Source organism: Oncorhynchus keta, chromosome 4, assembly GCF_023373465.1.
Source record: "Oncorhynchus keta strain PuntledgeMale-10-30-2019 chromosome 4, Oket_V2, whole genome shotgun sequence".
NCBI classification, from domain to species: domain Eukaryota; kingdom Metazoa; phylum Chordata; class Actinopteri; order Salmoniformes; family Salmonidae; genus Oncorhynchus; species Oncorhynchus keta.
Window position 1 is genome coordinate 21,207,931 of NC_068424.1, and position 25,021 is coordinate 21,232,951.

General features: G+C 43.8%; 1 protein-coding gene across 5 annotated transcripts in view; it reads left to right on the plus strand.

Annotated features, from left to right (window-relative positions):
• Positions 1-25,021, plus strand: part of scn5lab (sodium channel, voltage gated, type V-like, alpha b) — a 207,717-nt gene that overhangs the window by 20,710 nt on the left and 161,986 nt on the right. For all 5 annotated transcript variants that reach the window (XM_052503848.1, XM_052503846.1, XM_052503849.1 and 2 more), the window contains exons 2-3: positions 16,669-16,977; positions 20,241-20,358. In XM_052503848.1, coding sequence (XP_052359808.1) covers positions 16,711-16,977; positions 20,241-20,358 — 385 coding nt within the window. In that variant the 5' untranslated portion in view covers positions 16,669-16,710. The remainder of the gene's footprint in view (positions 1-16,668; positions 16,978-20,240; positions 20,359-25,021) is intronic.

Consider the following 25,021-nt stretch of genomic DNA (forward strand, 5'->3'; position numbering starts at 1 on the left):
TCAATACAATGTTCTACAGTGAAAGTAATCTGCTGAGAGGGGTAACAAGTACACTGTTAACACCAATGCAATGTAGAAACAGAAAATATTTATGTAAACCAAAAGCATATTCTTTAGAATACAGTAAAGAACACAATTTGTGTGTGTGTGGGGTCCCGGGGGGTCAGTCCAGGAATTGGTAGGGGGGGGGATCACCAGTGCTAAGCTACGCTTCATCGCTTCTCCGGCCTGAGTCTGGCCACAATACTTTGTCCACATCACAGGATACGTTTTCTCTTGCCAAACATCGAGGGAAGTATCTCCTAGCATGGCGTATCCAACCTTGGACAGAGGCAACCTCTCTGTCCCCACATAGACCATATTTATAATTGCAGTCTCTTGTACATCTGTAAACAAGTGTCCTCGTCCTCCATGATGTCTTTGCCTTTCCACTCTGTACAGAATTCAAACACAGTATGTGTTCAGCATACTCTACAAAAAAATGTAGTACAGCATGATAACCAACCTCATTCATTCATTCAATGCAGTGCAGTAAATGGATGGCTGAGAGTTACAAATGTTCATGCAATACTATGCAGTCGTACGTATTTTACAGTACATTGCTGTAATGCTAAAATGGTCATTAGATAGTTGCATACCTGTTCTCATTTCTGAAGGTTTGAATTATGGACGCCACTGTAAATCGACTCAATTTGGGCTGGACTCTCAGTCCAGCCTCTCTCATGGTCAAACCGTGGTTGATCACATGATCAACAAGTGTTGCCCTAATCTCATCAGAGATGGCTCTCCTTCCTTCTCTTCTTTGCCCTCGTCCTAGTTTTGCACTTTGAGTGAGAGGTTTCAAAAATCGTGTGACATGAAAAGATTTTGTGTGTAAGCAGTTGGAAAAAACTGTAAACGGAAACTCTATTTGCAGCAAAACAGAGGCATACTTGACATACAAAACAAACATAGACATCACATAAGACATGAAGGCAAGTGAGGCATACATAAATGTAGTAAATAGATGACAAGGTATACTGTGCAGTCTTTGTTTGTGTATCAAGTGACACCATCCACAGTGCACAACCTGCCTGTCAGCCTATACGTTTGGCTGACCTACTCCTGTGAGTGAAACAGTAAATGAGGGAGGTCTGTGAGGCGTGAAACAGAGGCTTTCCTTCCCAGGAGTATTTTTTTTAGGTGGTGGGATATACACCAATACTCACTGCTTCCATCAGTCTTGTTGTGACATTCTATTGTACATAAGGGAACTCAAATCCTAGCTTGGCGGTCCAGTATTGCTATGGTTCCCAATCTCTGTCTCTGATGGTTCCCAATCAGAGACAGCTGTTTATCGTTGTCTCTGATTGGGGATCATATTTAGGTAGACCTTTTTCCCCACTTTCTGGTATGGGATCTTGTCTACAGTTAGGTGCTTGTGTGCACACTAGGGCATGTTTTCAATACAGACTCCTTAAGTCATACTGTATTCCATATGAGGCCTCCAGAACTTATGAAACTTGCCCAGTATACCCTTAATCAAATCTAGTGATACATAACTTGACATTGTGGGAGGACCCAACCTTCCAATTAATGGTAATGCATTTATTAGCTGCTATGAATGCTTGGTTACACAGTTTCATCATATAACAGTCTCCAGTATCAACATTTCCAAGCAATAAAAAACTGTGAGAAGGGAGACTCTATAGACATTCTCAGATAAAAGAACATAATCTTTGACAGAATTCAGCCAGCCTTCATAATATGTCCCCTTTTGTGTTTTACACCTCCAGCATAGGAATTACATTTCCGAGTGCATGTGATTCAGTTTCACTGGTATATAGTACTTTATATGGATGATCTTAAACTGAACATGACTGGGCATTCAAACACATCTCTATCCATTCATCAACATCAATAGCTTCTACCAGGTCTTCCTCACATATTTGTTTGACATGTTTTGTGTCATTGGGAAAATACTCTATCAACCCTTGATACAGTTTGGAAATCAACTTTGGAGGTTTGTCAGACTGCCCTAAAATAGCATCTGGTGTGTCCAGTGTTTGCCGCACAGAGAGAATAAAGTGTGCTAAAATTCACCTCACCTACTCAAAGACTGGACTTCCCTCACTGCCTGCCCCTGCTGAGACCTATGATCCTCCTAAAATGAAGCATGACAAAGATTTACCTTGGTGTACATTTATGCATTTTATTATCCAAGAATAGAATCATTGGTTCAATAATTGAATTACTTTTAGTCCATGATCCCAGATTGTAGCTTTAAGATTAAACTGCTGTCCTGTAGCTACTGTAGGTCTAGCCATCAATTCAAGATGGAACTTTTTGTATCATTCACTGATATTGTTAATATACGTCAGAAATCACCTGAGCTTCATGGACGAGTCATCCCTGGCTGTCTGACCCTGCTGGAACACCTGGCACCTTCTGATCCTGCTTTGACACGATGAGCATAAGATCCTGCTAAAACCTGATGAGCATAAGATCCTGCTAAGACCTAATGATCTGATGAGCATAGTGTTGTGTACTGACTGCACCAGAGGGCTGCTTTCCCGCGGGATGCCTGCAGGACCTGCGTGTCCGACAGAGATCATTGGGGCGCGGTCTGTTTTTTTCATGCTGTGGGCCGGAGCGGGCGGTCAGGCAGACGACTTTGGGATGAAAATATTTTTGTTGTCCCACAGATTATCTGGAAATGGTCGTCTCTCTGCTTTGTATGCATTAGCCTACCTATTGTATTAAAAACACAACTTTTCGCATTAATCAAAAGTTCTACTAAACTAAAATATGGAATTGTTTTATGATGGTTATACCATGGATAATTTTTCTATTTGATTTAGAATTTTAGAACCCCTGTAGATATAGAAAAAAAAGTTAGAATATATACAGTTGAAGTCGGAAGTTTACATACACTTAGGTTGGAGTCATTAAAACTCATTTTTCAACCACCCACTAACAAACTATAGTTTTGGAAAGTTGGTTAGGACATCTACTTTGTGCATGGGACAAGTAATCTTTCCAACAATTGTTTACAGACAGATTATTTCACTTATAATTCACTGTATCACAATTCCAGTGGGTCATAAGTTTACATACATTAAGTTGACTGTGCCTTTAAACAGCTTGGAAAATTCCAGAAAATTATGTCATGGCTTTAGAAGCTTCTGATAGGCTAATTGTCAATTGGAAGTGTACCTATGGATGTAAAGTGCCTTGCGAAAGTATTCGGCCCCCTTGAACTTTGTGACCTTTTGCCACATTTCAGGCTTCAAACATAAAGATATAAAACTGTATTTTTTTGTGAAGAATCAACAACAAGTGGGACACAATCATGAAGTGGAACGACATTTATTGGATATTTCAAACTTTTTTAACGAATCAAAAACTGAAAAATTGGGCATGCAAAATTATTCAGCCCCTTTACTTTCAGTGCAGCAAACTCTCTCCAGTAGTTCAGTGAGGATCTCTGAATGATCCAATGTTGACCTAAATGACTAATGATGATAAATACAATCCACCTGTGTGTAATCAAGTCTCCGTATAAATGCACCTGCACTGTGATAGTCTCAGAGGTCCGTTAAAAGCGCAGAGAGCATCATGAAGAACAAGGAACACACCAGGCAGATCCGAGATACTGTTGTGAAGAAGTTTAAAGCCGGATTTGGATGCAAAAAGATTTCCCAAGCTTTAAACATCCCAAGGAGCACTGTGCAAGCGATAATATTGAAATGGAAGGAGTATCAGACCACTGCAAATCTACCAAGACCTGGCCGTCCCTCTAAACTTTCAGCTCATACAAGGAGAAGACTGATCAGAGATGCAGCCAAGAGGCCCATGATCACTCTGGATGAACTGCAGAGATCTACAGCTGAGGTGGGAGACTCTGTCCATAGGACAACAATCAGTCGTATATTGCACAAATCTGGCCTTTATGGAAGAGTGGCAAGAAGAAAGCCATTTCTTAAAGATATCCATAAAAAGTGTTGTTTAAAGTTTGCCACAAGCCACCTGGGAGACACACCAAACATGTGGAAGAATGTGCTCTGGTCAGATGAAACCAAAATGGAACTTTTTGGCAGCAATGCAAAACATTATGTTTGGCGTGAAAGCAACACAGCTCATCACCCTGAACACCCTATCCCCACTGTCAAACATGGTGGTGGTAGCATCATGGTTTGGGCCTGCTTTTCTTCAGTAGGGACAGGGAAGATGGTTAAAATTGATGGGAAGATGGATGGAGCCAAATACAGGACCATTCTGGAAGAAAACCTGATGGAGTCTGCAAAAGACCTGAGACTGGGACGGAGATTTGTCTTCCAACAAGACAATGATCCAAAACATAAAGCAAAATCTACAATGGAATGGTTCAAAAATAAACATATCCAGGTGTTAGAATGGCCAAGTCAAAGTCCAGACCTGAATCCAATCGAGAATCTGTGGAAAGAACTGAAAACTGCTGTTCACAAATGCTCTCCATCCAACCTCACTGAGCTCGAGCTGTTTTGCAAGGAGGAATGGGAAAAAATGTCAGTCTCTCGATGTGCAAAACTGATAGAGACATACCCCAAGCGACTTACAGCTGTAATCGCAGCAAAAGGTGGCGCTACAAAGTATTAACTTAAGGGGGCTGAATAATTTTGCACGCCCAATTTTTCAGTTTTTGATTTGTTTAAAAAGTTTGAAATATCCAATAAATGTCGTTCCACTTCATGATTGTGTCCCACTTGTTGTTGATTCTTCACAAAAAAATACAGTTTTATATCCTTATGTTTGAAGCCTGAAATGTGGCAAAAGGTCGCAAAGTTCAAGGGGGCCGAATACTTTCGCAAGGCACTGTATTTCAAGGTCTACCTTCAAGGCAGGGTAGCCTAGTGGTTAGAGCATTGGACTAGTAACCAGAACATTGTGGACATCTTGAGCCAACACCAGAGAGAGAGAGAGAGAGAGAGTGATAGGGGGAGGAGAGAGAGAGAGATAGGGGGAGGAGAGAGAGAGAGATAGGGGGAGGAGAGAGAGAGAGAGAGGGGGAGGAGAGATAGAGAGAGGGGAGGAGAGAGAGAGAGAGAGAGGGGAAAGAGAGAGAGGGGGAAGAGAGAGACAGTCATGGATTGTGAAAGACAGAGAGGAAAGGAATAAAGAGGTGGGGCAAAATCTCCCCACATCATTACACAGCAACTCAGCCTCCCACAGCCCCATGGGACCAAGCAAGCTGAAAAAAAGAAGGAAAAAACCCTGTCAAACAAATCAACAATCAACAATGAAGCAAGAACACCAAGGAAACATTTGAATAATCAAACAGTGATTATAAACGCACACACAAGCGGCGTCGGAGTCTGACTTCCCAAATCAACTACCCCTACGTGAAACCCCCCCATTCACAACGTGGTCTCAGGGTATTTCATTTTAATCTGTATGTAAATCCATTACGTTAGTTATGTCATGAAAGGAATAGCAGTCGTACAAAATCATATGAATTAGAGGACGGTTACTAAGTATACCAAGCATTAAGAACTCTCCCCATGAAATAGACTGGCCAGGTGAATCCAGTTGAAAGCTATGATCCCATATTGATGTCACTTGTTAAAACCACTTCAGTTAGTGTAGATGAAGGAGAGGAGACAGGTTAAAGAATGATTTTTAAGCCTTTAGACAATTGAAAAGTGTATTGTGTATGTGTGCCATTCAGATGGTTAATGGGCCAGACAAAATATTTTAAATGGTAGTAGGTGCCAGTTGCACCGGTTTGTGTCAAGAACTGCAATGCTGCTGGGTTTTTCACACTTAACAGTTTCTTGTGTGTATCAATAATGGCCCACTACCCAAAGGACATCCAGCCAACTTGACAGAACTGTGGGAAGCATTGGAGTCAACATTGGCCAGCATCCCTGAGGAACGCTTTCAACACCTTGTAGAGTCCATGTCCTGACGAATTGAGGCTGTTCTGAGGGCAAAAGGGGTGGGGGCATCTCAAAAATAGGAAGGTGTTGCTAATGTTTGGTGTACTTAGTGTATAGTAGTGTACCCGGTCGTACAATAGCATACGATTTGGATGAAGTCACTTATAATATGTCTTGGAGGGCGTATAGTATTATAGCTTTCTCTGAGACCAGGTTGCTTGTTGCGTCATAACAACCAAGGAGAATTACAGGGAGAGTTTACGTTGGCGGTTAGTGTAACTAATGACAATGGTTAGGTGAATTTATGTAGAAGGTTAGGTGAATTGGGTTAAGTTTAGAATAAGGGTTAGGGGAAATGTTAGCTAAAATGCTATATTTGTCCGCGACACGAACACTCAACCTTTGGAATGCTAGATGGTCACGAATTACACCCACCCATCCTCCCCGACCACCTCCCTTCTTTTGTTTCTGTCTAAAGTAACTACCTACTATTGGTAGGTATTATACATTTTGGAGGTGCTCAGAAATACGTAAAGTATGTTTCGTAAGGCTCTGAGGCCAGGTTGCCCTTCAAGCCTCTTTATTTCTTAATTTACTCTCAATTCTCATCTTTTCCTCTCCTCCCCTCTTTTCTTCTCTTCCCCTGTGGTCAAAGCAAGGGAGTTGATTAGACAGAGGGTTCAGTGCGGGTGCAGTTGTCTTGCCCAAATGAATAATCTGTCACGAGGGGGTCACCAGTCATCGATGAACGTGTTTTTGCCTCCATCCCCTTGTTAATGAAGCATGTAACGTTTTTTGGGGGAGGGTCAGGGTGTGTATGCACTGTGCATGCATTTGTGTGTATCTGTGTGTATGCGGTTTGTGTGTGTGTGTGTGTGTGTCTTGAAAGAACGGAGATCGATTAAAGACAAGCTGTAATCCTCTAGGGAAAAAAGGTCTCAATTATAACTAACTGATGATAAAGAAGCCGTCGGTTAAGACGTCGGCAACATTGATGAACCATCATCCTTTTCCCCTTATCACAGTGACTATGGAATCAGTTCAACCACGCCTGTATTTTGTGGGCTGATTTACAGCTACGAATGGCTCAGTGTTTTTCCTAATCACTGGTTTCTTTGAAAACTGAGCATCAGGGTTAGAGGTGCACCACACACTTATGAGGAAGAATACCTCCTCTGTCTGTCTCTGTTGACCGTGGTTTGTGAGTGTGAGAATGTGATGCGTGCACGCACATGCACCCAAGCCTCTGTCCATTGCCCATCCATCTCAAGAGATATCTGGAGTGGTTTACTCTGTTTGAATCCTAGAATAAATTGGCAATTGCACTATAACGCTACAAATAATGGTTCTTATCTTCATCCCCATCCAGGCTACCATACGATGGTGAAGCGTGAATGACCAAAGGTCTAAAGACGAGTCATGCTACAGGCCCATTCAGTCCCCTCAGGCTGATGACTCTTCTTACATCCCAGTTGTAATGGTCTAATAGGAAACCTAGATGAATAATGCTGACAGCCTGTCAAGTGACTCTAAGCTTCAGCTGGATATGCTGGATAGAGGCCCTGACTGGGCCCTAGGCTGACAGCCTCTGGCACCGCTGGTACACTGCTCCTCCATGTGTTGCTCTTTATTGCTGATTTCCCAAAGGGATACCAGGTCAATCCCCAGTCTCAGGCTCGGTGGGTTTGGGGTGAGGGCAGAGGGTTTGTGGGGTAGTGGGGTGGTTGACTTGACCCGAGCGCTGAAGTTAGGGGCCAGGTCTCCCTTGCAACAGCTTTATTTTGACCTCGATGGGACAGCATGTTAAAATAATGGTTACATAAATAATGAATTTATGTCTGAGGTTAATTTCTGATTTAATAGGGATTCCCTGGGTTATGGAACAATAGCTAGGGTGTGTTCAATGTCAGGATGTGTTAGCTAGGGTGTGTTCAATGTTCATAACATTTCGGATAGAAGTGCAGCTAACATGATTCCTAATTCTAGAGAGAGAGAGAGAGAAAGAAACAGAGAGAACACACGCGCGTGTGTGTGTGTGTGTGTGTGTGTGTGTGTGTGTGTGTGTGTGTGTGTGTGTGTGTGTGTGTGTGTGTGTGTGTGTGTGTGTGTGTGTGTGTGTGTGTGTGTGTGTGTGTGTGTGTGTGTGTGTGTGTGTGTGTGTGTGTGTGTGCAATATGCAAGCTGTTCTAAACCATCAACATCAGGGCCACAAGCTACATGTTCCTATCCTCAGGTAAACCCTATCTCCCCCCTCTCCCTTTTGTTCAGTATTCTCTTTAGACGCCTGTGCCCAAGTGCTGCAGCTGAAAGTACCCGAGTGGCGCAGGCAGCCAGCCTTTGAAATGAATCCGAGGCCCATTTAACTTGTTCAATACCCCTAGTGACCTACATAGTGCACTTTAGTGGATCAACCCTATTTTTGGAGGGAATTGCATTTGCCTAAACGGGCTCTTGGTCAAGCCTGACAAGCTGTCCTTTACATTTCATTAACTCCAGATATGCTGAGTGCTGGTCCTACAAGGTGCAAGACTACAGAGTGCTAGACTACAGGGTGCAATACTACAGGGTGCTAGACTACAGGGTGCAATACTACAGTGTGCAATACTACAGGGTGCTAGACTACAGGGTGCTAGACTACAGTGTGCAATACTACAGGGTGCAATACTACAGGGTGCTAGACTACAGGGTGCTAGACTACAGGGTGCAATACTACAGGGTGCAATACTACAGGGTGCTAAACTACAGGGTGCAATACTACAGGGTGCTAGACTACAGGGTGCTAGATTACAGGGTGCAATACTACAGGGTGCAAGACTACAGAGTGCTAGACTACAGGGTGCAATACTACAGGGTGCTAGACTACAGGGTGCTAGACTACAGGGTGCAATACTACAGGGTGCTAGACTACAAGGTGCAAGACTACAGAGTGCTAGACTACAGGGTGCAATACTAAAGGGTGCTAGACTACAGGGTGCAATACTACAGGGTGCTAGACTACAGGGTGCTAGACTACAGGATGCAATACTACAGGGTGCAATACTACAGGGTGCTAGACTACAGGGTGCTTAGACTACAGGGTGCAATACTACAGGGTGCAATACTACAGGGTGCTAGACTACAGGGTGCTAGATTACAGGGTGCAATACTACAGGGTGCAAGACTACAGAGTGCTAGACTACATGGTGCAATACTACAGGGTGCTAGACTACAGGGTGCAATACTACAGGGTGCTAGACTACAGGGTGCTAGACTACAGGGTGCAATACTACAGGGTGCTAGACTACAAGGTGCAAGACTACAGAGTGCTAGACTACAGGGTGCAATACTAAAGGGTGCTAGACTACAGGGTGCAATACTACAGGGTGCTAGACTACAGGGTGCTAGACTACAGGGTGCAATACTACCGGGTGCAATACTACAGGGTGCTAGACTACAGGGTGCTTAGACTACAGGGTGCAATACTACATGGTGCAATACTACAGGGTGCTAGACTACAGTGTTCTAGACTACAGGGTGCAATACTACAGGGTGCAATACTACAGGGTGCTAGACTACAGGGTGCAATACTACAGGGTGCAATACTACAGGGTGCTAGACTACAGGGTGCAATACTACAGGGTGCAATACTGCAGGGTGCTAGACTACAGGGTGCAATACTACAGGGTGCTAGACTACAGGGTGCAATACTACAGGGTGCAAGACTACAGAGTGCTAGACTACAGGGTGCAATAATACAGGGTGCTAGACTACAGGGTGCAATACTACAGGGTGCTAGACTACAGGGTGCAATACTACAGGGTGCTAGACTACAGGGTGCTAGAATACAGGGTGCTAGACTACAGGGTGCAATACTTCAGGGTGCAAGACTACAGGGTGCTAGACTACAGGGTGCAATACTACAGGGTGCAATACTACAGGGTGCTAGACTACAGGGTGCTAGACTACAGGGTGCAATACTACAGTGTGCAATACTACAGGGTGCTAGACTACAGGGTGCTAGACTACAGGGTGCAATACTACAGGGTGCAATACTACAGGGTGCTAGACGACAGGATGCAATACTAAAGGGTGCAAGACTACAGAGTGCTAGACTACAGGGTGCAATACTACAGGGTGCTAGACTACAGGGTGCAATACTACAGGGTGCTAGACTACAGGGTGGTAGACTACAGGGTGCTAGACTACAGGGTGGTAGACTACAGGGTGCAATACTACAGGGTGCTAGACTACAGGGTGCTAGACTACAGGGTGCAATACTTCAGGGCGCAATACTACAGGGTGCTAGACTACAGGGTGCAATACTACAGGGTGCTAGGCTACAGGGTGGAAGACTACAGGGGGCTAGACTACAGGGTGCTAGACTACAGGGTGCAATACTACATGGTGCTAGACTACAGGGTGCTAGAATACAGGGAGTTAGACTACAGGTCACTAGACTACAGGGTGTTAGACTACAGGTCACTAGACTACTGGGTGTTACATTACAGGGTGTATATTTACAGGGTGCTAGACTACATTGTGTCAGACTACAGGGTGCTAGACTACAGGTCACTAGACTACTGGGTGTTAAACTACAGGGTGTTAGACTACAGGGTGCTAGACTACAGGTCACCAGACTACTGGGTGTTAAATTACAGGGTGTTAGACTCCTGGGTGTTACATTACAGGGTGTATATTTACAGGATGTTAGACTACATTGTGTCAGACTACAGGGTGCTAGACTATAGGGTGCTAGACTACAGGGTGCTAGCCTACAGGTGTCTAGACTACAGGGTGCTAGACTACAGGGTGTTAGACTACAGGGTGCTAGACTACAGGTCACCAGACTACTGGGTGTTAAATTACAGGGTGTTAGACTATAGGTCACCAGACTACTGGGTGTAAAATTACAGCGTGTATAACCACAGGCTGTTAGACTACCGGGTGTTAGACTACAGGGTGCTAGACTACAGATCACCAGATTACATGTCACTAGACTACAGGTCACTAGACTACAGATCACCAGATTACATGTCACTAGACTACAGGGTGCTAGACTACAGGTCACTAGACTACAGGTCACTAGACTACAGGGTGCTAAACTACAGGGTGCTAGACTACAGGTCACTAGACTACAGGGTGCTCGACTACAAGGTGCTAGACTACAGGGGGCTAGACTACAAGGTGCTAGACTATAGGGTGCTAGACTACAGGACGCTAAATTACAGGTCACTAGATTACAGGTCACTAGACTACATACCACTGGTCACTAGACTACAAGGTGCTAGACTACAGGGTGCTGGACTACAGGGTGCTAGACTACAGGGTGCTAGACTACAGGTTTTAGACCACAGGGTGCTAGACTACAGTTGTCTAGACCACAGGGTGCTAGACTACAGAGTGCTAGACTACAGGAAACTAAATTACAGGTCACTAGATTACAGGTCACTAGACTAGAGATCACTAGACTACAGGGTGCTAAACTATAGGGTGCTAGACTACAGGTCACTAGACTACAGGGTACTAAACTGTAGGGTTCTAGACTACAGGTCACTAGACTACAGGTCACTAAACTACAGGGTGCTAAACTATAGGGTACTAGACTACAGGTCACTAGACTACAGGTCACTAGACTACAGGGTACTAAACTATAGGGTGCTAGACTACAGGAAACTAGACTACAGGTCACTAAACTACAGGGTACTACACTATAGGGTGCTAGACTACAGGAAACTAGACGACAGGTCACTAGACTACAGGGTACTAAACTACAGCGTACTACACTATAGGGTGCTAGACTACAGGAAACTAGACTACAGGTCACTAGACGACAGGTCACTAGACTACAGGGTACTAAACTACAGGGTACTAAACTACAGGGTACTAAACTATATGGTGCTAGACTACAGGTCACTAGACTACAGGGTGCTAGATTACAGGGTACTAAACTACAGGGTACTAAACTATAGGGTGCTAGACTACAGGTCACTAGACTACAGGGTACTAAACTACAGGGTACTAAATTACAGGGTACTAAACTATAGGGTGCTAGACTACAGGTCACTAGACTACAGAGTGTTAGAATATATGTCACAAGACTACAGGGTGCTAAACTACAGGGTGCTAGACTAAAGGAAACTCGACTGCAGGTCACTAGACTACAGGTCGCCAGACTACATGACACTAGACTACATGACACTAGACTACAGAGTGCTAAACTATAGGGTGATAGACTAAAGGAAACTAGACTACAGGTCACTAGACTACATGACACTAGACTACAGAGTGTTAGAATATATGTCACTAGACTACGGGGTGCTAAACTACAGGGTGCTAGACTACAGGTCACTAGACTACAGGTCACTAGACTACAGGTCACTAGACTACATTACACTAGACTGCATGACACTAGACTACAGAGTGTTAGAATATATGTCACTAGACTACAGGGTGCTAAACTACAGGGTGCTAGACTACAGGTCACTAGACTACAGGGTGCTAGACTACAGGTAGCTAGACTGCATTACACTAGACTGCATGACACTAGACTACAGGTCACTAGACTACATGACACTAGACTACAGAGTGTTAGAATATATGTCACTAGACTACGGGGTGCTAAACTACAGGGTGCTAGACTACAGGTCACTAGACTACAGGTCAATAGACTACAGGTCACTAGACTACATTACACTAGACTACATGTCACTAGACTACATTACACTAGACTGCATGACACTAAACTACAGAGTTTTATAATATATGTCACTAGACTACAGGGTGCTAGACTACAGGTCACTAGACTACAGGGTGCTCGACTACAAGGTGCTAGACTACAGGGGGCTAGACTACAAGGTGCTAGACTATAGGGTGCTAGACTACAGGATGCTAAATTACAGGTCACTAGATTACAGGTAGCTAGACTACATACCACTGGTCACTAGACTACAAAGTGCTAGACTACAGGGTGCTGGACTACAGGGTGCTAGACTACAGGGTGCTAGACTACAGGTTTTAGACCACAGGGTGCTAGACTACAGTTGTCTAGACCACAGGGTGCTAGACTACAGAGTGCTAGACTACAGGAAACTAAATTACAGGTCACTAGATTACAGGTCACTAGACTAGAGATCACTAGACTACAGGGTGCTAGACTTTACATTAACAGAGCAGAAATAACGCTGTTTTTATAATGCTTTAAACAAAGTGTTGTGGTATATTTTACGTGATTCCATCATCTGGACTGGCCTAGGGGGCCCTGGCGGTAGCTTCCCAAATAATGTGTGTGTGTGTGTGTGTGTGTGTGTGTGTGTGTGTGTGTGTGTGTGTGTGTGTGTGTGTGTGTGTGTGTGTGTGTGTGTGTGTGTGTGTGTGTGTGTGTGTGTGTGTGTGTGTGTGTGTGTGTGTGTCTGTGCTCTGTCACCTCCTTAGGGGTGACCTGTGATTGGGTTACCAGGGTTACCAGGTCTCTGATTTGTGTTGGGAACAAAGGCAGCCCTGACCACCAGGCACTGGTGACAATCAATGTAAATAATACATTCAGGTAATTGGACCCACAGTATTTGGGCACGTTTAAAAAATATATTTTGCAGCAGAAATTGAAAAGTAGTGTTTCTTATTGAATGAGTCCGCAAATGCCTATACGCAGTACTATATCTTTTTTTTTTACTGCACTATAAAAAGAAAGTGCTATCTAAAACCTCAAAGGGTTCGTCGGCTGTCCCCATAGGAGGACCCTTTTAAGAACCCTTTTTAGTTCAAGGTAGAACCCTTTTGGTCCCCATGTAGAACCCTTTCTACAAACCAAAAGGGTTCTACCTGGAACCAAAACGGGATATCCCTTGCGGACAGCCAAAGAACCCGCTAGGATTTGTTCTTCTTCTAAATGTAGACCTGAGAAACAACAGGAGAAAGTAAATAAGCATTGCATTTGTTGCTTGTGTTGAATGTCCAGTACAGAACAGTCATTCTGCAACAATGTTAATGTGTTATCAGGATGTCCAAGTCTGGGGTGCCTTTTCTCTTCGCTCCGTTAGGTGTCTTGTCTCTTCAGATAGCATCTCTGGGCTCCATAACAACAAAGCATTAGAAGCTGAGGCGTCCATTGATGTACACTGCACATGCACACGCTTAACAATTTCATTTATTCATTTATGACACACAACAATACATGATTAACTCTTTGAATGATCTTTATCTCTAATATTTTCCCAAATACACATGAATCCTGTACTGTACTAAGATAATTATATGGGTTATAAAAATGGGTATCAAAAAGAGACATGGGAATAACCGGTGCTGGTTGTGAAAACATGGACACATGAGAGAGGCAGAATTCTGTCAAAGCAAAGGCGGGCGCGTTGGTTGAGATTATGCTGCGAGAGAGAGAAAAGCAAGCCAAGCGTACTGGCATTTTGTTCAGCCCTACACAATGTCCGTTGCATCAGGGTCCGGGGCAGTAAATAGCTGAAATGTGGAAGTAAAAGGCGGGACTTCACATGCATGGTGTACAGGCGCAGGGGGCCACACAAAGGCCATGGAATCACACACAGATTGATTTAACCTGTTTATAAAGCTGCAAAACACGAGGGGATATTTATGTCATAGGCTTTAATGCAGGTCAGGCCAGATATATTGTATAACATGTATAATATCTTAATGTACGGTTGACACTCATTGAAGTACTGCATTTTATACTTTTTTTTCATGAGGTTATTGACCCAGACAGTGATTTCTGATTAAAAACATTCAGTAACACTTTATGAGCAGTTATTGTCACCTATGTTGTGTAAGACGTTATGAATGTTTTCGCATTATATGAAAAGGTTATTCATGGGATTTGTTACCAAATAGTCTATATTTTCAATGAAGTTGTCATCTTCTGAGCCTGCATTAATATGGAACCGTATAGGTAAGGCCTTAGACAGGTCTAAAGTGGCTACAGTGATTATTTCGATATTTTATTCTCTAGTGAGCAGATTGCTACCTGGTTGAAAGACTGTATAAATCTCCAGACTCTGATGGACTGGGGTTGTAAGCTGAGGTAATGGGACATCAGGTGCTCTTTTGATGTGGACTCTCACAAGGAATAACGTGAAGAAACGCATGAATGGATGAAAAATGAGGCCTGTCCGATCATTCAATTAGAATACAAAACAGATGGCATGGTCTGTTTGTGCACGGAAGTTTGTGCACCCACACAAACACGTGTACAGGCATCCACGCACACGCACACAAACACACACACCATTACACACCTACACCACGCATAACACAATAGTGGCACAATCTATTTTGGCGACAGAATAACTGTCCTCGGCTGAAGTGATGATGAGAGTGAAGGGGAGGCTATATCAATGACAATGACAACCGTTTCGTTATGATAACCCCCCCAAGCTTGGTCTATCTGTACATTACAAATAGGACCTTTCGCTGCAGTGGGCTGAATCAGGGTCACACAGTGTTTCTTGATAGTCTTAAACAAGTCTACTTTGAAACAAAAGTATTCACCTCACACACATGGTTACGAGCTTCAAGAAAATAAGACACTTGTACCATGTCAGATACAGAGTTGAAAATGCATTATGTTTTGAGTTTGCATCCCAATATTACATTTTGTACACAGTGCATTCGAAAAGTATTCAGACCCCTTGACTTTTTCCACATTTTGTTACATTACAGCCTTATTCTAAAATGGATTTAATAAAACATTTTTCTCATCAATCTACACAAAATACTTCATAATGACAAAGCAGAAACTGTATTTTTTGACATTTTTACAAATGTATTACAAAGAAAAAACAGATACCTTATTTACATAAGTATTCAGGCCCTTTGCTCTGAGACTTGAAATCGAGCTCAGGTGCATCCTCTTTCCATTGATCATCCTTGAGATGTTTCTACAACTTGATTGGAGTCCACCTGTGATGAATTGGACATGATTTGGACAGGCACACACCAGTCTATATAAGCAAAAACTAAGTCATGAGGTTGAAGGAATTGTCTGTAGAGCTCTGACACAGGATTGTGTCGAGGCACAGATCTGGGGAAGGGCACCAAAACCTTTCTGCAGCTTTGAATGTCCCCAAGAACACAGAGGCCTCCATCATTCTTCAATGGAAGAAATGTTGAACCACCATGAAGAATGGGAGAAACTTTCCAGATACAGGTGTGCCAAGCTTGTAGAGTCATACCCAATAAGACTCGAGGCTGTAATCGCTGTCAAAGGTGCTTCAACAAAGTACTGAGTAAAGGGTCTGAATGCTTACGTAAATTGTAGATTTTTTTATGAATTTGCAGAAATGTCTAGAAACCAGTTTTTGCTCTGTCATTATGGGGTATTGTGTGTAGATTGATGAGAGGAAAAAACTATTTAATCCATTTAAAAATACGGCTGTAATGTAACAAAATGTAAAAATTCAAGGGGTCTGAATAGTTTCCGAATGGACTGTACATCACAAAAGACTGACATATAATAAAAGTGTTTTACATAGAAATACCAGATTTTTAATGTTTCTTTTTTTAATGTTTATTTATTATGATGTTATGAAAAAGATGAATAACATTCCACCCATGAGGCCACTAGAGGGCGATTTGGTTATTTGACTGCAGGAAAGAGGTCTATGTTAACTCAGGTCTGCATTTAGGAGTGATACCCCTGTGTGACTGCCCTGTTGATTACCTCTCTCTGTCTCTTTCTATCTCCCCCTCCCTACTCCCTCTCCCTATCACCTCCTCCCTACTCGCTACTCTCCCTCTCTCTCTCTTTCCTTCCCCTCTCCCCCCCTGGTAGCTGGTGAAGTCAACCCTAGGACAGGTGACTCAGGATGAGAAGATGGCCACCCTGCTGCTACCACCGGGTCCTGACAGCTTGCACCGGTTCACCCGGGAGTCCCTGGCTGCCGTGGAGCAGCGGATCGCTGAGGAGGAGGCCCGGCGTACCAAGCACTACCAAGAGGACCTGGGAGACGTGGAGCTGCCCCGGCCCCGGGCCGACCTGGAGGCCGGCAAACAGCTGCCACGCATCTTCGGCGACATCCCCGCCGGCCTGGTGGGAGTCCCACTGGATGACTTTGACCCATTCTACTTCAAGAACCAGAGAGTGAGCACTTGGGGTGATGGTTGGTGGGAGAATGAGAGGGGCTGTGTGGTTGTGTGTTTGTGTGTGAGCGTGAGCGTGAGGTGGTGGGTGTCTCTCTCAAGGGTCCTTATACTTGTGTTCGAATGCCAGTGTTAAATGTGTTTCTAAGAGCATGTCACTTCTTATATCATCACTGACATCGCTTCCTTTGTCTATTGGACCTCCTTGAAGGATTTCCTCTTTAGTACCATTCCAATTACTGGAACATCTTCCTGTGTGCTTTTATTCATCTCAACCAATTTCCCCTTCTGAAACACATCTCTGGTGTACTCACAGTGACCCTCCTTATATAAAGCCTCTGAAATGGTGTGTGCGTGTGTGTGTGTGTGTGCGTGTGTGTGTGTGTGTCATCCGTCCTAATGGAAACTGGCTGTGGCCTTTGAGGCAGGTTGAAAGGATTCCCCATACCCATTTTTTGGGCCCTGTGACTGGGCCTGTTTGGGCTGCTGATTCAGGATGTGTGTGTCTGCACATGTGTGTGTTCTGAGGATGCAAAAGGTAGGACTGATTTACGAATAGAAGGATCAGACAGACAGACAGACAGACAGACAGACAGACAGACAGACAGACAGACAGACAGACAGACAGACAGACAGACGATGGTTTACTGTTGGCACCATTCTGGTTCTCACACAGTCCTTCTTCCTTAAAAAGAGTTTTGAAATGGGTTTGTGTCTCCCCCCACTGTGTAGTGGTGGAGGGTGCCTCATCGAGTCATTCTATACGGTATGCATTACAGTATACCTCCCAGAGTGGCACATTTTTGTTCCAGCACTAGCACATCCATATTGAACTACTCGACTTATCGTCAAGCCCCTTGATAAGTTGAATTAGGTGTGTTAGTGCTGGGCTGGAACAAGAATGTGCAACCCTGGGGGTACTGTAGGACTGTAGATGAGAAAAACGTGTATTCCAGGATGTGAATAATAAGCTTTTAAGCTGGTGGATAAATCAAATTGAACTGACAGCTATGGCTGTAGTTGGTGTGGCATCAGTTGAAATTAATTTATTTGAGTATGTAGCAATTGAGGAAATAACATTTGATTTGATTTAATCAGTTTCCCAGGGAGTGGAAATTGTACCGGTACAGTATGTGAAAAGGACAGAGGCTAGAGTACTGGTTTTAAGGTGCTCAGTTTTAAAATTGGCCTTTCAAAATTCATCAGTCTGGAGCTTTGGTTTGCTGGAGGATACAGAGGGAGGCTGAAGAGCTAGTTCTCCTGGGGATAGCTAGTTCTCCTGGGGATAGCTAGTTATTCTGGGGATAGATAGTTATTCTGGGATAGATAGTTATTCTGGGGATAGATAGTTATTCTGGGGATAGATAGTTATTCTGGGGATAGATAGTTATTCTGGGGATAGATAGTTCTCCTGGGGATAGATAGTTCTTATGTGGATAGATAGTTTGCTTGTGGATAGATAGTTCTCTTGGGGATAGATAGTTCTCCTGGGGATAGATAGTTATTCTGGGGATAGATAGTTCTCCTGTGGATCGATAGTTCTCCTGGGGATAGATAGTTCTCCTGGGGATAGATAGTTCTCCTGAGGATAGATAGTTCTCCTGTGGATCGATAGTTCTCCTGGGGATAGATAGTTCTCCTGTGGATCGATAGTTCTCCTGGGGATAGATAGTTCTCTTGTGGATCGATAGTTCTCCTGTGGATAGATAGTTGTGCTGGGGATAGATAGTTATTCTGGGGATAGATAGTTGTGCTGGGGATAGATAGTTATTCTGGGGATAGATAGTTCTCCTGTGGATCGATAGTTCTCCTCGGGATAGATAGTTCTCCTGGGGATAGATAATTCTCCTGGGGATAGATAGTTCTACTGGGGATAGATAGTTGTGCTGGGGATAGATAGTTCTCTTGGGGATAGAGAGTTCTCCTGGGGATAGATAGTTATTCTTGGGATAGATAGTTGTTCTGGGGATAGACAGTTGTTCTGGGGATAGAGGACATGTCAACTGGATAGTTGTGGGTCCTCACCTCACTTTCCTCTGTTTTCCTGAATGTTTCTGCCTCCCCTCCCTCTCTCTCTCCCCCTCAATCTCTCTCCCCATCCCTCCTACACCCCCTCCCTCCCTCTATCTCTCTCTTTCTCTCTCTGACTCTCCCTCAATCTCTCTCTCCCCATCTGTCCTGCACCTCTCTCTCTCTCTCTCTCTCTCCCTCAATCTCTCTCTCCCCATCTGTCCTGCACCTCTCTCTCTCTCCCTCAATCTCTCTCTCCCCATCTGTCCTGCACCTCTCTCTCTCTCTCCCTCAATCTCTCTCTCCCCATCTGTCCTGCACCTCTCTCTCTCTCTCTCTCTCCCTCAATCTCTCTCTCCCCATCTGTCCTGCACCTCTCTCTCTCTCTCTCTCTCTCTCCCTCAATCTCTCTCTCCCCATCTGTCCTGCACCTCTCTCTCTTTCTCTCTCTCTCTCTCTCGTTTTATCTTTCTCACTCTCTTTCTCCTACCTCTCCTCCAGAGGATAAGAGCTCCTGCTAATTTCCCAAAGGTTTTGTAGAGGAATGGAACAAATAAACCAAACCAAAACAATGTCTTATTGTTTACCTTAACTTGGCCCAGGCCATTTGATAATCCAATAGGTCTATGCAAGCCAACACCGACAGACTATGAGAGAGTGGATAAACCTGCTGGTACTATATGAACTACAGTTTAAGAGATGTTTTCAGATGACTATGAAGGCTTGGGATGTGGATGAAGGCTTGGGATGAGTCTGTTTTGAGGTCTAAATACATTGGACTAGGGTTGCAAAATTCTGGTAAATTTCCACAAATTCCAAGGTTTTCCACGAATCCCTGTTGTAACATTCCCGGAATCAGGTTAGAATAGGCAGGAAATGTAGTATTTCTGGAAAATATGGGCTTTTTGGGTAAGTTATGCAACCCTACATCGGACACACTTTGAGTGTAAAGACATTTTACAGAGCAGAGAGTACCAGCATGGGGGACTTGCAATGTAATCAGTGATTTTGTTTGTTTGTGTGTGTGTATGTGTTCGGGTGTGTGTGCGTGTGCGTATGTGTATGTGGGTGTGCGTGGATGTACTGTCAGTGTGTGGTTGTTGCCACTGCAAGTTTATTGTACACATTTATTGCCATGCCATATTGCCCTTAACCATGATGCATCTCTCTGTCTCTTTCAATCTCCCTCACCCCCTCTGTCTCTCACGTTCTTCCTCTCTCTCTTTGTCTCTCTCGCTTCCTGTTTCTCCACAGACATTTATAGTACTGAACAAAGGGAAGGCCATCTTCCGATTTAGTGCCACGTCTGCACTCTATATTTTTAACCCCTTTCATCCTGTTAGAAGAGCATCAATAAAGGTTTTAGTACACTCATATCCTTTCTGATGGGACGCTCACAGCTCCACCAACACTTGTCTGTTTTAGGGTTTCAAAATGAAAGTCAATGAGCAGAGACTGAACAACATTTGGGAGGGAACCAAAGCCTTACAATGTACTCTGGTTCAGTTTGTCTAGTTAGATTGTCATGTCATTCTTGTTGTAATCATGTTGACATTGTGTACTAATGGGGGTAAATAGAGACGGGGGAGGGAGCTGAGCTGCTCAGAATGGAGCCGTTGGTATTGCCTGCTGTCTCTCACTATCAGAATTGAGCCGTTGGTATTGCCTGCTCTCTCTCACTATCACTATTGAGCCGTTGGTATTGCCTTGCTGTCTCTCACTATCGGAATTGAGCCGTTGGTATTGCCTGCTCTCTCTCACTATCGGAATTGAGCCGTTGGTATTGCCTGCTCTCTCTCACTATCAGAATTGAGCCATTGGTATTGCCTGCTCTCTCTCACTATCACTATTGAGCCGTTGGTATTGCCTTGCTGTCTCTCACTATCAGAATTGAGCCGTTGGTATTGCCTTGCTGTCTCTCACTATCGGAATTGAGCCATTGGTATTGCCTGGTCTTTCTCACTATCACTATTGAGCCGTTGGTATTGCCTGCTGTCTCTCACTATCAGAATTGAGCCGTCGGTATTGCCTTGCTGTCTCTCACTATCAGAATTGAGCCGTTGGTATTGCCTTGCTGTCTCTCACTATCAGAATTGAGCCGTTGGTATTGCCTTGCTGTCTCTCACTATCAGAATTGAGCTGTTGGTATTGCCTGCTCTCTCTCACTATCAGAATTGAGCCGTTGGTATTGCCTGCTCTCTCTCACTATCAGAATTGAGCCGATGGTATTGCCTGCTCTCTCTCACTGTCAGAATTGAGCCGTTGGTATTGCCTGCTCTCTCTCACTGTCAGAATTGAGCCGTTGGTATTGCCTTGCTGTCTGTCACTATCAGAATTGAGCCGTTGGTATTGCCTTGCTGTCTCTCACTATCAGAATTGAGCCGTTGGTATTGCCTTGCTGTCTCTCACTATCAGAATTGAGCCGTTGGTATTGCCTTGCTGTCTCTCACTATCAGAATTGAGCCGTTGGTATTGCCTTGCTGTCTCTCACTATCAGAATTGAGCCGTTGGTATTGCCTTGCTGTCTCTCACTATCAGAATTGAGCCGTTGGTATTGCCTTGCTGTCTCTCACTATCAGAATTGAGCCGTTGGTATTGCCTTGCTGTCTCTCACTATCAGAATTGAGCCGTTGGTATTGCCTTGCTGTCTCTCACTATCAGAATTGAGCCGTTGGTATTGCCTTGCTGTCTCTCACTATCAGAATTGAGCCGTTGGTATTGCCTTGCTGTCTCTCACTATCAGAATTGAGACGTTGGGATTGCCTTGCTGTCTCTCACTATCAGAATTGAGCCGTTGGTATTGCCTGCTGTCTCTCACTATCATTATTACGCTAAATCAATGAATGCGAGGAATACAGGACTAGACTTGTCCTCTGCCTCATGTGCATTAGACTCATCTTAGAGGTCGTACTCCAAAACAGATTTCATCTCAAGCTGTCACTGACTCATAGACTCAGTGGATGGTTACTGTTAGGTTATGTATAGACTGGATGGTTACTGTTAGGTTATGTATAGAGAGGATGGTTACTGTTAGGCTCTATATAGAACTGGATGGTTACTGTTAGGTTATGTACAGACTGGATGGTTACTGTTAAGTTATGTATAGACTGGATGGTTACTGTTAGGTTATGTATAGACTGGATGGTTACTGTTAGGCTCTATATAGAACTGGATGGTTACTGTTAGGTTATGTATAGACTGGATGGTTACTGTTAGGTTATGTATAGACAGGATGGTTACTGTTAAGCTATGTATAGACTGGATGGTGACTGTTAGGTTATGTATAGACAGGATGGTTACTGTTAGGTTATGTATAGACTGGATGGTTACTGTTAGGTTATGTATAGACTGGATGGTTACTGTTAGGCTCTATATATAGACAGGATGGTTACTGTTAGGTTATGTATAGACTGGATGGTTACTGTTAGGTTATGTATAGACTGGATGGTTACTGTTAGGTTATGTATAGACTGGATGGTTACTGTTTGGTTATGTATAGACTGGATGGTTACTGTTAGGTTATGTATAGACTGGATGGTTACTGTTAGGCTCTATATATAGACAGGATGGTTACTGTTAGGTTATGTATAGACTGGATGGTTACTGTTAGGTTATGTATAGACTGGATGGTTACTGTTAGGTTATGTATAGACTGGATGGTTACTGTTAGGTTATGTATAGACTGGATGGCTACTGTTAGGTTATGTATAGACTGGATGGTTACTGTTAGGTTATGTATAGACTGGATGGTTACTGTTTGGTTATGTATAGACTGGATGGCTACAGTTAGGTTATGTATAGACTGGATGGCTACAGTTAGGTTATGTATAGACTGGATGGTTACTGTTTGGTTATGTATAGACTGGATGGTTACTGTTAGGATATGTATAGACTGGATGGTTACTGTTAGGTTATGTATAGACTGGATGGTTACTGTTTGGTTATGTATAGACTGGATGGTTACTGTTAGGTTATGTATAGACTGGATGGTTACTGTTAGGATCTATATATAGACAGGATGGTTACTGTTAGGTTATGTATAGACTGGATGGTTACTGTTAGGTTATGTATAGACTGGATGGTTACTGTTAGGCTCTATATATAGACAGGATGGTTACTGTTAGGTTATGTATAGACTGGATGGTTACTGTTAGGCTCTATATAGAACTGGATGGTTACTGTTAGGTTATGTATAGACTGGATGGTTACTGTTAGGTTATGTATAGACTGGATGGTTACTGTTAGGCTCTATATAGAACTGGATGGTTACTGTTAGGTTATGTATAGACAGGATGGTTACTGTTAAGTTATGTATAGACTGGATGGTTACTGTTAGGTTATGTATAGACTGGATGGTTACTGTTAGGTTATGTATAGACTGGATGGTTACTGTTAGGTTATGTATAGACTGGATGGTTACTGTTAGGTTATGTATAGACTGGATGGTTACTGTTAGGTTATGTATAGACTGGATGGTTACTGTTAGGTTATGTATAGACTGGATGGTTACTGTTAGGTTATGTATAGACTGGATGGTTACTGTAAACTCAGTCAAGTGTTTTTTTGTTCTATTTTTACCTTTATTTAATTAGGAAAGTCAGTTAAGAACAAAATTCTTATTTACTATGACGGCCTACCCCGGCCAAACCCAGATGCCACCCTGTGGGACTCCCACATCACTCCGGATGTGATACAGCCTGGATTCGAACCAGGGACTGTAGCGGCACCTCTTAGATTGAGATGTAGTGCCTTAGACCACTGCGGGAGCCCGAAATGATAAAGTGATGCTGTAAATCACAACCTAACAACACCGTGCTCTTTTCTCAGAGGATTCGGGAAGCCCCTATAGGAATGGGATTTTACTGTAGTGATCTAGGCCATTGTATAAGGTATCCATAGTAATGGGAACGGTATTGGAATGTTGATGGTCCCTGTAGCTATGACACTCAGTTACCCATCATCCATTGGTAGCCAGGAAGTGACTGAATCTGCCTTAAAAAAATGTGACTAGAGTTTTCTACATGATATTATGCCATAATTATTTTTATTTAGGACCAGAGCTTTAGTTCTGTGTTGCCCCCCAACACAATGTAGGAAGGCTGCTCCCCCACCAACACAATGTAGGAAGGCTGCTCCCCCTGCCCCCCTCCACCACACTCCCCCTATTCCCCTCTTCCTCCGCTGAGCCCTGCTATAAATATCTGGAGCGGTGTTTGCGGGTGTTGAGAAATACTAGGCTACCCGGACACTTTGCTCTTGTCAGCCCGATAAGCGGGTGGAATAGGTCATCTCTAAAGGTGTTTTGGGCGCGGGGGGGTAGGATAGGGTAGGGCGGAGGGGCCCCAAGCGAGGGTCTGCCTCCAGTCCACCCACCGGACACCTTGGCCTGTCGCTATGGCGCCAGGCGGGGGCGGCTCTGACACAGAACCAGAGTCTGTGTCTGACACGCACATGATTCTTCGTGGGCTCGTCCTTTTGTGCGTGTGCCTATCTCTCTGTTCATGCCAGTATGTGTGCATGTATGAGCTGAGAGAGTGGTGAAAAGCGTTCCCTTTGAGGCCACGTCACAGATGCCATGTGTCCTCACGATTGCTGATTACCCAGGGGTCCTTGGGCCAGGGTACATGTTTGATTATTAACTAGGGATCAATGAGGTTGTAGCCAGAACACACTTACTTTAAAGAGGGCACAGCATTACAAAGCTGTGATTGAAGTCATCAAAGCGAGAATATATAATATATGCTGTAGATTAAGCCGTCAGAGACCTAAGTAAGCATTCTGTAAAAGGATGAGAATTCATGCAAAAGCTTCCGCCGAGATATGCTTCAACGACTCACAGTAGACTCATTAAAAAAAAATTATCTGTGTACATTTTTCTAGCAATTTATTAACAAACCCTGTGATTCCAGGCTCTAGCAGCTTTTGGCAGCAGTCTGATTTGTACATAATGCTGAAGTTGACTTTCTCATTAATAGTGTGGGTGCTCTGGAAGACTCTGTAGAGCCAGGGTGCTTATCGTTATGGTGACTAATGTG